Here is a 12,231-nt window from a genome sequence, read left to right on the forward strand (position 1 = left end):
TGCCTCAAAACATCTCTGATAACTCTGTTTATGCATATTCCTAAATCCTCATGATATCAACAGTTTCATTACGATGATGTCAAGTTGGCAAAACCTGCACAACTTTTAAAAGTTCATTCTATGCTGATATTTAATAGGTAGGAGTCTTATTCTTTTTGTGCAACTAACAAGTGAAAAGGCAAAAGACATTCTCACACCTCATTGCTAAACTTACCAGAATAAAAATACAGAGCTGAAGGGGAAAAAGAATCAATCCAAACTCAAAATCAGAAGTAATGTTTTGGTTTTATTTGCAATGTACGGTATATACACCTCTTAAACATAATTTTGTTACATACAAGCTTCTTTACAAATATTTGACAGCATGAAATCAAAATAAAATAACAATCTTTTATTCTTTACAAGATACATGTACATCTTTCACACATAAATATCAGAATCTGGGATTATCCTAGGACACAGATTTGGTAGTACAGTGATTCCACATCACATAAAATTCATACAAGTATCTTGAAAAATACTGGAAATGTGTACGAGTTGTTACAAGTAGTTTTGTAGTTGAGCTTCACATTCAGGATCCATTGCATGGATTTCAAAGATTGAAATTATTTTTTTTATATCAATTCCATCAACCTGATAAATTATGATTTAATTATCAATTCAACTTTTAACATTCATAGATCTACCTCTTATTACTTAAATATTAACTTGAGACTTTTAGAATTGACATTCATTTCATAAAGTTCCATATTGAAATCAACTGTTGAGATCACTTCAGTTAAATTGAAACATCTGAAAATAGCCCAGTCACTTAAATTTAAAGCAATTGACTAGCTTTGAAAAAATCAAAATATACTGTATGGTCCAATATAATGCTAAGAATGCAGCAATGTAATATGATGACATTCATAAACCTTATTTTTCTAGACAAGCTCTATCAAAATGAATGTACTAGAAAATAAAAACAAAATGAATTAAATGGAGCTCCTTAAATTCATGTTATTGATGCATTTCAATAAATGTAGATGACTAGATGTACACCATATTCAGCTTACAATGCCAGTAACTTATTTCTATGTAAAAAAAAAGAAAAAAAAATCATGATACTTCTGGATATGTAGTGTTCGCACTCAAAATTAATGCATTCATACTGTATTCATGTCATAAAATCCAATGACATTTCATGTGGCTGCAACACATGCCTAGCCATTCCACACTTTATATGGATTCATATTACAGACAGGATGCAGAATAAAGACAAACTGAAAGGAGAAAACAAAGAATTTGTGCTTTAGAATCTGGAGCGGATATCTGGGCCCCGTCTTACAAAGAGCCCTCATTGATACCATCAATTGCAACTATGGACAGCCAGCAACGTCAACATGTATTATGCACGTTTGTTCAAAATATTTTCTAGCTATGATGTACATTTATGCATTGTTTTCTTAAAAAATCACTGTGCTTCTCTTCGTTTACAAAGGACATTGTGCGAATTTTCTGTAGAAAATTTATGACACTGATGGATTTCCATAGTTTCGATTGATTGGATCAATCGTAACTCTTTGTAAGACGGGCCCCTGGTCACTTTGTTGCCTTGTATTGAAGATGTGTCAGGGAGTAGATACATGTACATAGTATTCAGATAAAGGCCCCCATCACATTGTTGCATGCAAGCCTTGCGTGTGACTTGCGGGTAACCATTTTTGCTACCCGCAGGTCGCCCGCGTTGACAGTTTCTCACACGCAGTTGCCCGCAGAAGCACACGCAAGTCTGATTTTCACGTAGATGCAGTTTTGAACATGCTCAAAACTTTGTTGCGTGTGAGTTGCGGGCAATCACCTGCAAGGCTTGCATAGACGATGTGACATTGCCTTAGGAATTGAACAGCCTTAGCAATGAGTAACTATCATGACATGACAGATGCAATATTTCTATGGAGCATATTAAAATATACATTTATTAATTTTGTTTTTAAATAATTGATACAGGGATGTCCACTTTATTTAAATATACTTGTGAGACAGCATAGGTCCAATCTCTTGGGAACACAGAAAACGTTTGACTTACATGTATATAACATGTTTTGCAAAAACCAAAAATTTCTTGTTTGCTCAATCTATTAGTAGACTCTTTATCCATGATATATTTTATGAAATATCTATTACATGTCCCACCAGAAAAAAAATCCTGATCTAGGTCTAGAATTGATTGAAAGGACAATTGAGGTAAAATATGTAGAAAAGAAATTTGGGAGTTGTAGAAGTGTGATATCACATCAAGACGAGGATGTCCACATCATAGTGATCTCAACATTCAAAGGCTCATAACTTCTTTTTTTTTTCCCCAAGTTTAGTTGATAAAGTTTCTTTGATTTTTCTTTTTTTCATGCAAGCTAACTAGCTCCCAGGGTTTAATTTAGATATGTTTATCCTTCTTCAGTTTCATTTGTTTCAACTGAGGCTGCCTATTTGATAAAGGTTTAAAATCAAACATGGGGCCATATAACAAAGCTTAGCAATCGACCTAGAACATTTTTTTAATGATTAATTGCATTAACTACATGTACAATGCATTATCATGGAAATCAATCATACAATTTATCGCTCACCTTTGTCTTACTGAACCCAGTTCCATAATCAATTTTGCAGCACAAAGTCCTCATCAACCACATATCTTCCCACATTTTACCTAAATCTGAATGATCGTTAACACAGCACAGACTCAATAATCTCTACATGTGTATGATATGCAGCTGATCTTGGCAGCATAATGAAGCTGCATGTATATAAATTGCATATTTAAGAATATCATGTTAATCTACACAATACGAGTTAAGTATAAAATGTAACTATGTAATATGCAGTGGACTGGTTACATTTTTCCTCAGATCTTAGCAAAAGGGATAAAATGGAACGACCTTTACGGGTAGTCCTGAATATGAAAAGTAATCATTCATATCAGGAGCCCCCGTTTCACAAAACATGGTATAATAACAAATTTGCAATACATGTAGTTAAAAGCTACAGAAATCATTCAATCTGATTGGCTGAAGAGTAAACTTCCCATAGAAATTGTCTTTATGAAGTGGGACCTAGATCAAGATGATTAATATATTATGATGTTGATGAACATCAGTCTCCAAAATTGAATTTGAATTCAGGCATAAAATATGTCTATGAGAGAATCATTTTCTGATATCTAGAACATGCCTTTTGGGAAGACAACACCCATGTTAACTAAATAGACTTTGAAGGCAATGCCTGGTGAGAGGCCTTCTAACATATGTTCGTTGGGGAATCACTCGGTGGAGTTTTCCTTTTTTAATTATATCAATGATATATCTACTCAAAATGGATTCATCATTTTTATTTCTTGAGCAAAAGCAAGATACATGTATCTTCGAGCCCTTCACAGAACTCTGCTTTTGTATAATATATTTCAATGACTTTTTGCCACAATTATATTGTCATCTTATATCTAAAAGAATTGTTACAAGGGCAAACACAAACAAGCCTACAACATGTGTCACAATTCTTCACAAGTACTAATTTCTTGCCATCACAAAAACGGAAGCACATGATTAAAAAAAAAGATGGCTTTATAAGTCTTTACAAATCCACACACTTCATTCTCAATGGCATACGTTGCACCAAGATTTCAATATCTTTCTTTCCTCATCTAGCACTGTGTTCTCAAGTCTTTGGTGTAGAGACAATCAGAGGATGACTACTTCTATCCATCTACATGCATTGGATGGTGGTAACAGTTATATCTTAACAAATGTAATTTTCGCTATCGACAATGACCAAAAGTTCCTGGATGCTTCTCCGGTGTGAATATGTCATTCACTTTGTGCACTGAACTAGAAATCATACTTCTTGTTGGGTTATGTGTCAACTTCCAGGGGGTTCACAAAGATTTAAGAATGACTTAGAGTAGCACGTAAATTTGTGCAATGTGCATCCTCTTGGCACAAACTGACCAATTCGGTCATGCCTTACATAACGCATGCAGCTAGACATTTAAGCGCGACTCTTTATTAATGTGTAAAAATCTTTGTGAAACATTCCCACGGTTTACGACCGTAGCTAGTACAAGTCTAGTTACATCCGCTTTTGTATATGATATGCAACGCACAATGCTATTGATTAAGAGCAATGTGTGTCCTCTTGGCACGATCTGACCCATGCGGTCATGCGTTTTATACAGATGCAGTTAGACATATAAGAGCGACTCTTACAGTCATACGGGTACTTTAAAATTCTGTGTGAAACGTTCCCCCAGTGTAGTCCTACCGTAGCTAGTACTAGTCTAGTTGCAACCACTTTTGTACCACATTTTCCATCTCTTCTTACCCTCAAGCTACCAGAAGTCACCTAGTCACACAAGTGAACAGTGTGAACTACAGCATGTTGCACACCATGACAGTATATATTCACAAACATGTTTACTTGTGGTACATTCAGGAAAATGATTTTCATTTTTGTGCTTGTTAATGAGGAATGGGTTGATTTTCTTTAAATCAGTGCATTTTAAAACTAAATGGTAACAAGTGGTTACTGCAATATGAAAACACAGCAAATTGAAAAAAATGGAAATATGAAGGAATGCTTTCTCATCATTCCATAATGTTAACATGTGTAAATGATTAAATATTGGAGTGATAACTATCAACCTGCAGTTTCACTGAAAAGATCACTTGCACTGGATGATATGAGAAGTATGTGGTATAAAACAAAGTAATGGCAAAACATAAATTACAATTTCACTATCATTTACTTTAAATTAATTGTTTTGCTATATTTTGATGGACAACCACACAAAAATTAAATCTGTATAACCAGAGATGGAAATACGATACTCCACCATGTCCAAAGCTAAAATCAAAACAAAACTGAGAATTTGCTCTTACAATATGCCCAAGATTGCCCAAGTGATCTCATAAAAGAGAGAGAGAGCATGTTAACAAATTGTTGCAAGGTGAAATAGATATGTATTTCATTTAATCATGTAATTTTATTGTCCTTATATGCAACAAAAGCAGAATAAAAAAAAGAAAAAAAAGGCAGAATATAGTATCTTATGAAAAAGAGTTGAAAACGTAAACTGAGCATAAACTTCAGTCTACAGAGACATGGTCAAAAAATAAAATGATTATGTATGATTAAATCTTAAATAAATAATATTTATTGATGGAATAAGCACAAAGTGCACATATAAAATCAGTTTTATGAAATAGACACACATTAAGAAACATCAATCATACTTTATAAGCTGACTAGGTTACAAAACCATTGGAAGACAAAAATACCTTGCTATTATAGAAAAAATCTGAGTCAGAAAGAGAGTAAATGAGGGCAATTCTGAAAAAAAATGTGTTATTCAATTTTTTTTTCTCCAATATCCTTTATCTTTCAACACCTCACTCTGTATACTAAGTGCTATTGCACTTTTTAAAAGATAATTCATCATAGTGGGAAAGTGGGCAAATTGAGGTAATATAAATTTTGCACATTTTGGTAACCATTTGAACTGTATGAAAAAAAAACCTTCCCAAAGCTACAAAAGTTTCATATTTTCACATCTTTACATCCATGAAATGGCCATCTGATTTTCATATTTCCTTGAAAATATTTTGATTTAGTTGGAAACTGTCAAGAAAATAAAGAACATTCCTTGACTCTAAATGATCGTTTTCAGTTGATTTCACATATGGTATACCTACATGAAAGTCTGTATGTGGGACTTTGAAATGCACCCTGCCATTTCATGGATGTGAAATTTTAGCAAATTTCAGGAAGGTTTTCCCCCATCCTCTCAACTAACCCTTACTGCATGTTTAATAGCATTTAAACTTTTTTTTTATAAACAATGACCCAGGTCCAATGAAATCTATGAAACAATCATTTACCAGCATTTCAAAGTATTCAAGAAAACACTCTTGATAGCTCATGAGAAGAGAAACTTGTGTGGTTTCACAACACTATCAAGTACAAATGGGCAGACGTCCAAGAAACTAGTGTCAATACAGCACACAATTTCCAAAACATACCCTTAAACCTTGTATCAGCAACAATATTGCGAAACAATGCCACAGATCCAGTTTGCAATAAAACTTGTAACAAAATTATTCTCAATGTTTCAAGTTACAGAAATTTTGGCATTGGATTGGCCGACAACAGAGTTTTGATGGAAATTTCCTTTAGGTTTACTGGTAACAAATTATATTAAACAGGATACAGATTGCAGATGCAATAGAGAATTCATGGGTACTTCACCAAGCCCTAGGACCACTCAACTTAATTTCACTTGGGACTGACCTGAGGTGAGAATTAATTTGGCAGGGAAATTAAGATTGATCTGTCAATCCTGTGTTACAACAATGCAATGATCATACTTAAACAGCCCATTTTCCCATGTATGGCACTTTTTATCTTAATTTTCATTGGGTATAAAACAAAAAAATTGTTGAATTCAATGAACGGTTGTGTCCATCCCTATGCGTCTTTGGAACTTGCTCCATTCGAAAGTGCAGCTTTCAAACGTGCTATCCCCCTGAGGGCAGAATTACTGTATGTGTCAGGTTACCAGGAAACCAGTCAAATCAAAAACACAAGCCTCTGTAGATCCACAAACTATCCCACCTAGATCTAGCAGCTTGTCCTTTCGTCACCACTGTCTGCTTCCATGATATTGGAACGGCAGCAGGTAGTTTGGAATCCTTTGTAGTATCCTCGAGCATGACCAATAATGTTGTAACCCGCTCCTGTTGCGGTACGGGTTAACCCGATCGCGGGTCGAATTCATTCTCAAACCCGCAGACCGTCATACGAAAAAAAGGGAGAAGTAACGACGCATAATAAAAACATCAACAATGAAAATTGAGTTAGGATCATGTGCTTGTTACGTGGCTGATTCTTATAAGAGACGTAGATATTTCCTTTAAAAAAATGCTGGCGTATTTTTGTCTTGTGAACAGTGAACAGGACTAAGACAGTTTGACATAATACATCGAGTTGCTCTTTCAAGGGAGCGTCAGTGCAGTGCAGTCACAATCAATCGCATATCGAATTAAGCTAAAACATAAACGCAGCTTAAGATCAAGAGTGAACTTAATTATCGATTAGAAATTTTGCCCTCGTGCACGTTTGTATTAGTTTACAAAGAATTGGAAGAAATAGAAAAACCAAAGGAAATAATATTGAGATATACAAGAAGAAAAAATTGACTGTATCATTATCCAGGTATTTATTTCAATTTTGATTACTTTATAGACGAGGTCCCATAGAATTTAATATTGTAATTATGATTGTTGTGAGTCGACCTGGACTGAAAAACAACATTGCCGATCTCTGCTGGGCAGCCTGGGCTAGCTATCGTGCACTGAGCTGCAGCTCCGATCAGAGGAATTAATTGCGTAATGCTTTCAATTTCGAGATCAGAGCGGACTCATTTCGTGGTACAAAGTCGCCAAAAAAAAAACATTTTCTCTCCGGAATTAAAAGGCGAATTTGCAAATTGTAAGTAAATTCACTCTAGGCTAGGTTAGTAGTTGGCATATATTTTCCTGATTTGAGCATGTATAGTGTGGGGATTGCAGAAATATTTTTTTATTTTTTCAAAGATAAAATTGACTTGCGGGTTAAAACCCGATGGGTCAGGAGTTCCCGCTTGCAAATTATTGGATTTTACGGGATGGTACGGTTCGGGTTTTCACCTGTGGGTTACAACATTAATGACCAAGGTGCTTTCCAACCCACTAACATGTTGCAGATTTGATATCATTGGAGCTGTGTCTCTACGATTACAAAAATGCTGATGGGTTCTACGTAACAGCTCACAAATCTCTTTCAGGACATGTTGGTCCATCCTTATCCTGTAGCATTCTTGCAACCCCCCCCATCCCTCTGCCATTGTCTTTAGATGTAGATTTATTGAATCTGCATGCATGTTTCACAACAAAGCATTGAAATCAAACAGAACTTAACAATGACCAATTACAATCATCGGTGCATTTGAATATTGGACCAAACATTGACCTGGAGCCAATCGGAACTGTTCTTTCATATTCACAATCCATTGCAAACCTTTTGCGTTGCAAGGCCCAGGATAGACCCACAGTACCTAGCTTCTCCATAGCCATGTGACCTAATGCCCCAAGATGTCCTGTAGTCAATTTCATGACAGGACCTGTTAGACGTATTATCCAACAGGTCCTTTTTTTTCATCTGACAAGTAATATGACAACAGTGCTTCTTAGCCAATCAAAATAAAGTAAACTTGTCAGATCTGACAACTTGTCAGACAAATCTTCCGACGATTTTTTTCTTTTTTTACTTAAACTCACTCCAGATAACATGTCAATAGAGGATACCTTCTCAACTGACCCTTGTACTTCCACCCAACCACACAGACCATTACACCAAAATGTCATCCTGCAGCAGGTCGTCTTGTCCGGAATGCAGGTGTGCTCCATACAAATGGCTAGAAATGCCCAGATGAAGATCACTTAGTCTAACCTGGCTTAATTGCTCAACAAACCAAGGTTTCCTTACTGTACCTGCCTTGGATCATGGAGTCCAGCTGCACGGTGTCACGCCAAAAGCCTCGAATATTTTGGTCCAACAGTTCCTCCTTCATATAAATCTCTAGTAACATCAATACTGGAATCCCTGGCATTTGTATTTTTTTTCTTTGCACTTGAGTCCTAGTCTACTCTAAGTCCTTCCCTACCCCTGGTTCATCCTTTGTCATAGTTTGACAGAGCCAGCAGGAAGGGCCGAGTTGCACAGTCTGTAGTAACGCAGGTCACTCACAAATCGCCTCAAGTTCTGGCTGAATGATGGAAGATCCTGTCAGGTAAGAGAGAAGATACCAAACAATCGGTCATAGATGTAACATAACAAAATATATATAATACACAAATGAGTTTACATTCTTTGCAAGAGGGGATGCACTGAACTGCAAAGATTTACCAAATTCCTATCTTTTGCCTCTGAAAAATGGTATAAAATATTTGTCAAGAGGGCATGCTTTCTAATAAAATTGAGGGGAGTCTGATGCCAAGTTTCAAAATGCATAGGGGAAGGCGGGGTAAGTTGAGCATAGGGGCAAGTTGAGCCACCAGCCCCAGGCCAATAATGAATGAGTCAGACATTGTGGTAGTGTCATGTATTGATGACCCATAGCATAACCCCTAACCCCACCACATTGTTTCCAACTTTGAAACAAAAAGTAGTTTTTTAGAGGGAAAAATATGAATTTCAGCCAAAAAAGTAAAAAAGAGTGTGAAATAGATAAGTGCTTTATAAACACACACGTCTTTAAATATAATAAAGACATGATAACAACATTATTAGTCCAGGTATGGATCTTCATTCTTGTCATAGTCTTTTATATGATGGATGCATAATAAATGTGTGGATACAAAATTATCGCACTAAGTTCGGACTGGGGTAAGTTGAGCCATGGTAATTCCTATGGTAATGTATCTTAAAAAACAAACCATAAAAATCGATTGAAATGCAGGCTGAAAGGAGCAAATTTACATGACTGCTCTTTTCCTTTTACAGGACGTTAGTATTCATAGAGAATTAGCAAGTGAAAAGACTTTAAACAAAAAATTGACATGCTGGTTCTCCCCCATACATTTTGTACATAGTTTCTGTGGCTCAACTTACCCCAGAAGGTGGCTCAAACTTACCCCATATATGGGGCAAGTTGAGCCATTTGACATCGTTTTTTTCAAAGGTCACGATGACTTTCAGTGTGGGGATAGAAAGTTATATATAGGTGGAAAATATTTCAGAAGAATTAAATTTCAAGGAAGGTACTTTTTTCGACAAGATTATTAATCATATCAATTCTAACATGCAAAAAGCAAAAACTGTCACAACTTACCCCGCCTTCCCCTATGCAATATTCATATAGGACGAGTTCATGGGGATAAGGAATTGAATGAAACTGTAGATCAGGGTCCTCTTCATAAAGACTTGATACAATAACAATTCACAATGTCTACAACTAGTTTTTTATCAGCCAATCAAATTGAATGTTTTCAGCTTTGAACCATTCTTTCAAAATTAATATCATAACAAGATTATTGAAATAAGGCCCCCCAGTACTGCATGCCATATTACAGTAAAGACAAAATGTTGCAGTTGAATCAGGTAAAGACCTCTAGGGACTGTTTCATCAAGCATCTGTGATTTTCACTGACAAATCTGCTCTCAACCAATCAGATGCAAGAATTTCAGTAGCTTGTAACAGTTATCAGTAACAAGTGGAATGCCTCTGGCCGTCTCACCTGCATCACGCAGTTCAATATAGCAGCAGTGCTGACTTTGAAAACTACTCTAACTCGCACAAGATGTTTAGTGATACATGGTTACTCTTATGTCCACTTTTTATGAACTAGACCAATAAACTTACAGAGATATGATGGTTATTCAACAAAAAAACCCAACATGGCCAAAGTTCATTGACCTTACATGACCTTTGACCTTGATCGTGTGACCTGAAACTCGCACAGGATGTTCAGTGATACTTGATTACTCTTATGTACAAGTTTCATGAATCAGATCCATAAACTTTCAAAGTTATGATGGTAATTCAACAGATAACCCAATTCGGCCAAAGTTCATTGACCTTTGACCTTGGTCATGTGACCTGAAACGCGCACAGGATGTTCAGTGATACTTGATTACTTTAATGTCCAAGTTTAATGAACTAGATCAATAAACTTTCAAAGTTATGATGGTAATTCAACAGATACCCACAATTCGGCCAAAGTTCATTGACCCTAAATGACCTTTGACCTTAATCATGAGACCTGAAACTTGCACAAAATGTTCAGTGATGCTTGGTTACTATTATTTACAAGTTTCATGAATCAGATCCATAAACTTTCAAAGTTATGATGGGAATTCAACAGATACCCCCAATTCGGCCAAAGTTCATTGACCCTAAATGACCTTTGACCTTGGTCATGTGACGTGAAACTCATGCAGGATGTTCAGTGATACTTGATTAACCTTATGTCCAAGTTTCATGAACTAGGTCCATATATTTTCTAAGTTATGATGACATTTCAAAAACTTAACCTCAGGTTAAGATTTCGATGTTGATTCCTCCAACATGGTCTAAGTTCATTGACCCTAAATGACCTTTGACCTTGGTCATGTGACATGAAACTCTAATAGAATGTTCAGTAATACTTGATTAACCTTATGGCCAAGTTTCATGAACTAGGTCCATATACTTTCTAAGTTATGATGTCATTTCAAAAACTTAACCTCAGGTTAAGATTTGATGTTGACGCCGCCGCCGCCGCCGTCGCCGTCGGAAAAGCGGCGCCTATAGTCTCACTCTGCTATGCAGGTGAGACAAAAACTACTGACTATCTGATGAAATGCTCCCTCCATACATGAAACCATCACAAATAGCTCTGAAAAAAAGGGGAAAAATAACCTTACCTCTGCAAATGTGAAATTTGTCTTGAGGATTGTCTTCTGGTTGGGGTCCAGACCCTCTGCACTTGTCAGGAACTCTGGCAAGAATACCCTGAAGAAATTATCAAAGTCTACCGCTGCCATGTTGAAGATGGTCACCAGGGTTTCGTCTTGCAGTAGGTCGTGTGACTTATGGATCAGTGCTTGCAGGAGGACGTTCATGAACGGCAACAGCATCATCGTTTTGAATATCTTCTGCAGACCAAACGTGGAAAAGAAAAGTGTCAGTGGGACATCAACTTTCAAGGGGAAATGGGTTACTGTATGCTGATCCCGTACATTCTTAAACGCCTTGGATAACCTGAAACACACATCTTTTGGGGAAAGCAAACTCGGTGTAGCAACAAGAAATTCCTTGATCAATCTTCCCTATCTAGGCCAGGAGGGGCCTCATAATATAATACATGATAAAATAACATTGGATGGATTGCCCTACTAAGCTGAGCCATTACAGTACAACTGTTCTACCGAGGGGTCCAGCTATATTAAATAAACAACATGAAATTCATATTACAAAAATAAATTCATTAACAAATTTGCGTAATTTCATTAAGAAAGGTTTGATATACCTTTTGATAGAGTTTGAGTTTGGCATTGAGGATCTCCAAAGCTTCTAGATTCTGCCTGAAAATTGAGATGTCTGGTTGAAGGAAAGACTGACCAAAAGCCTGCAAGAAAGAGAAACCAATGGACATACAAGATATGATATGACAACTGAAA

At 36.3% G+C, this 12,231-nt stretch overlaps 1 protein-coding gene across 1 annotated transcript in view; it reads right to left on the reverse strand.

The window, feature by feature from the left end:
- Positions 1–8,313: 8,313 nt before the first annotated feature.
- LOC121422532 (exportin-6-like) overlaps positions 8,314–12,231 on the reverse strand; it is a 33,003-nt gene continuing 29,085 nt past the window's right edge. The window contains exons 23-25 of the mRNA XM_041617666.1: positions 12,081–12,179; positions 11,476–11,706; positions 8,314–8,853 (exon numbers count right to left, since the gene is read on the reverse strand). Of these exons, the coding sequence (XP_041473600.1) occupies positions 8,752–8,853; positions 11,476–11,706; positions 12,081–12,179 (432 nt within the window). The 3' untranslated portion in view covers positions 8,314–8,751. The remainder of the gene's footprint in view (positions 8,854–11,475; positions 11,707–12,080; positions 12,180–12,231) is intronic.

The sequence above is a fragment of the Lytechinus variegatus genome, chromosome 10 (assembly GCF_018143015.1).
Source record: "Lytechinus variegatus isolate NC3 chromosome 10, Lvar_3.0, whole genome shotgun sequence".
Taxonomy (NCBI): domain Eukaryota; kingdom Metazoa; phylum Echinodermata; class Echinoidea; order Temnopleuroida; family Toxopneustidae; genus Lytechinus; species Lytechinus variegatus.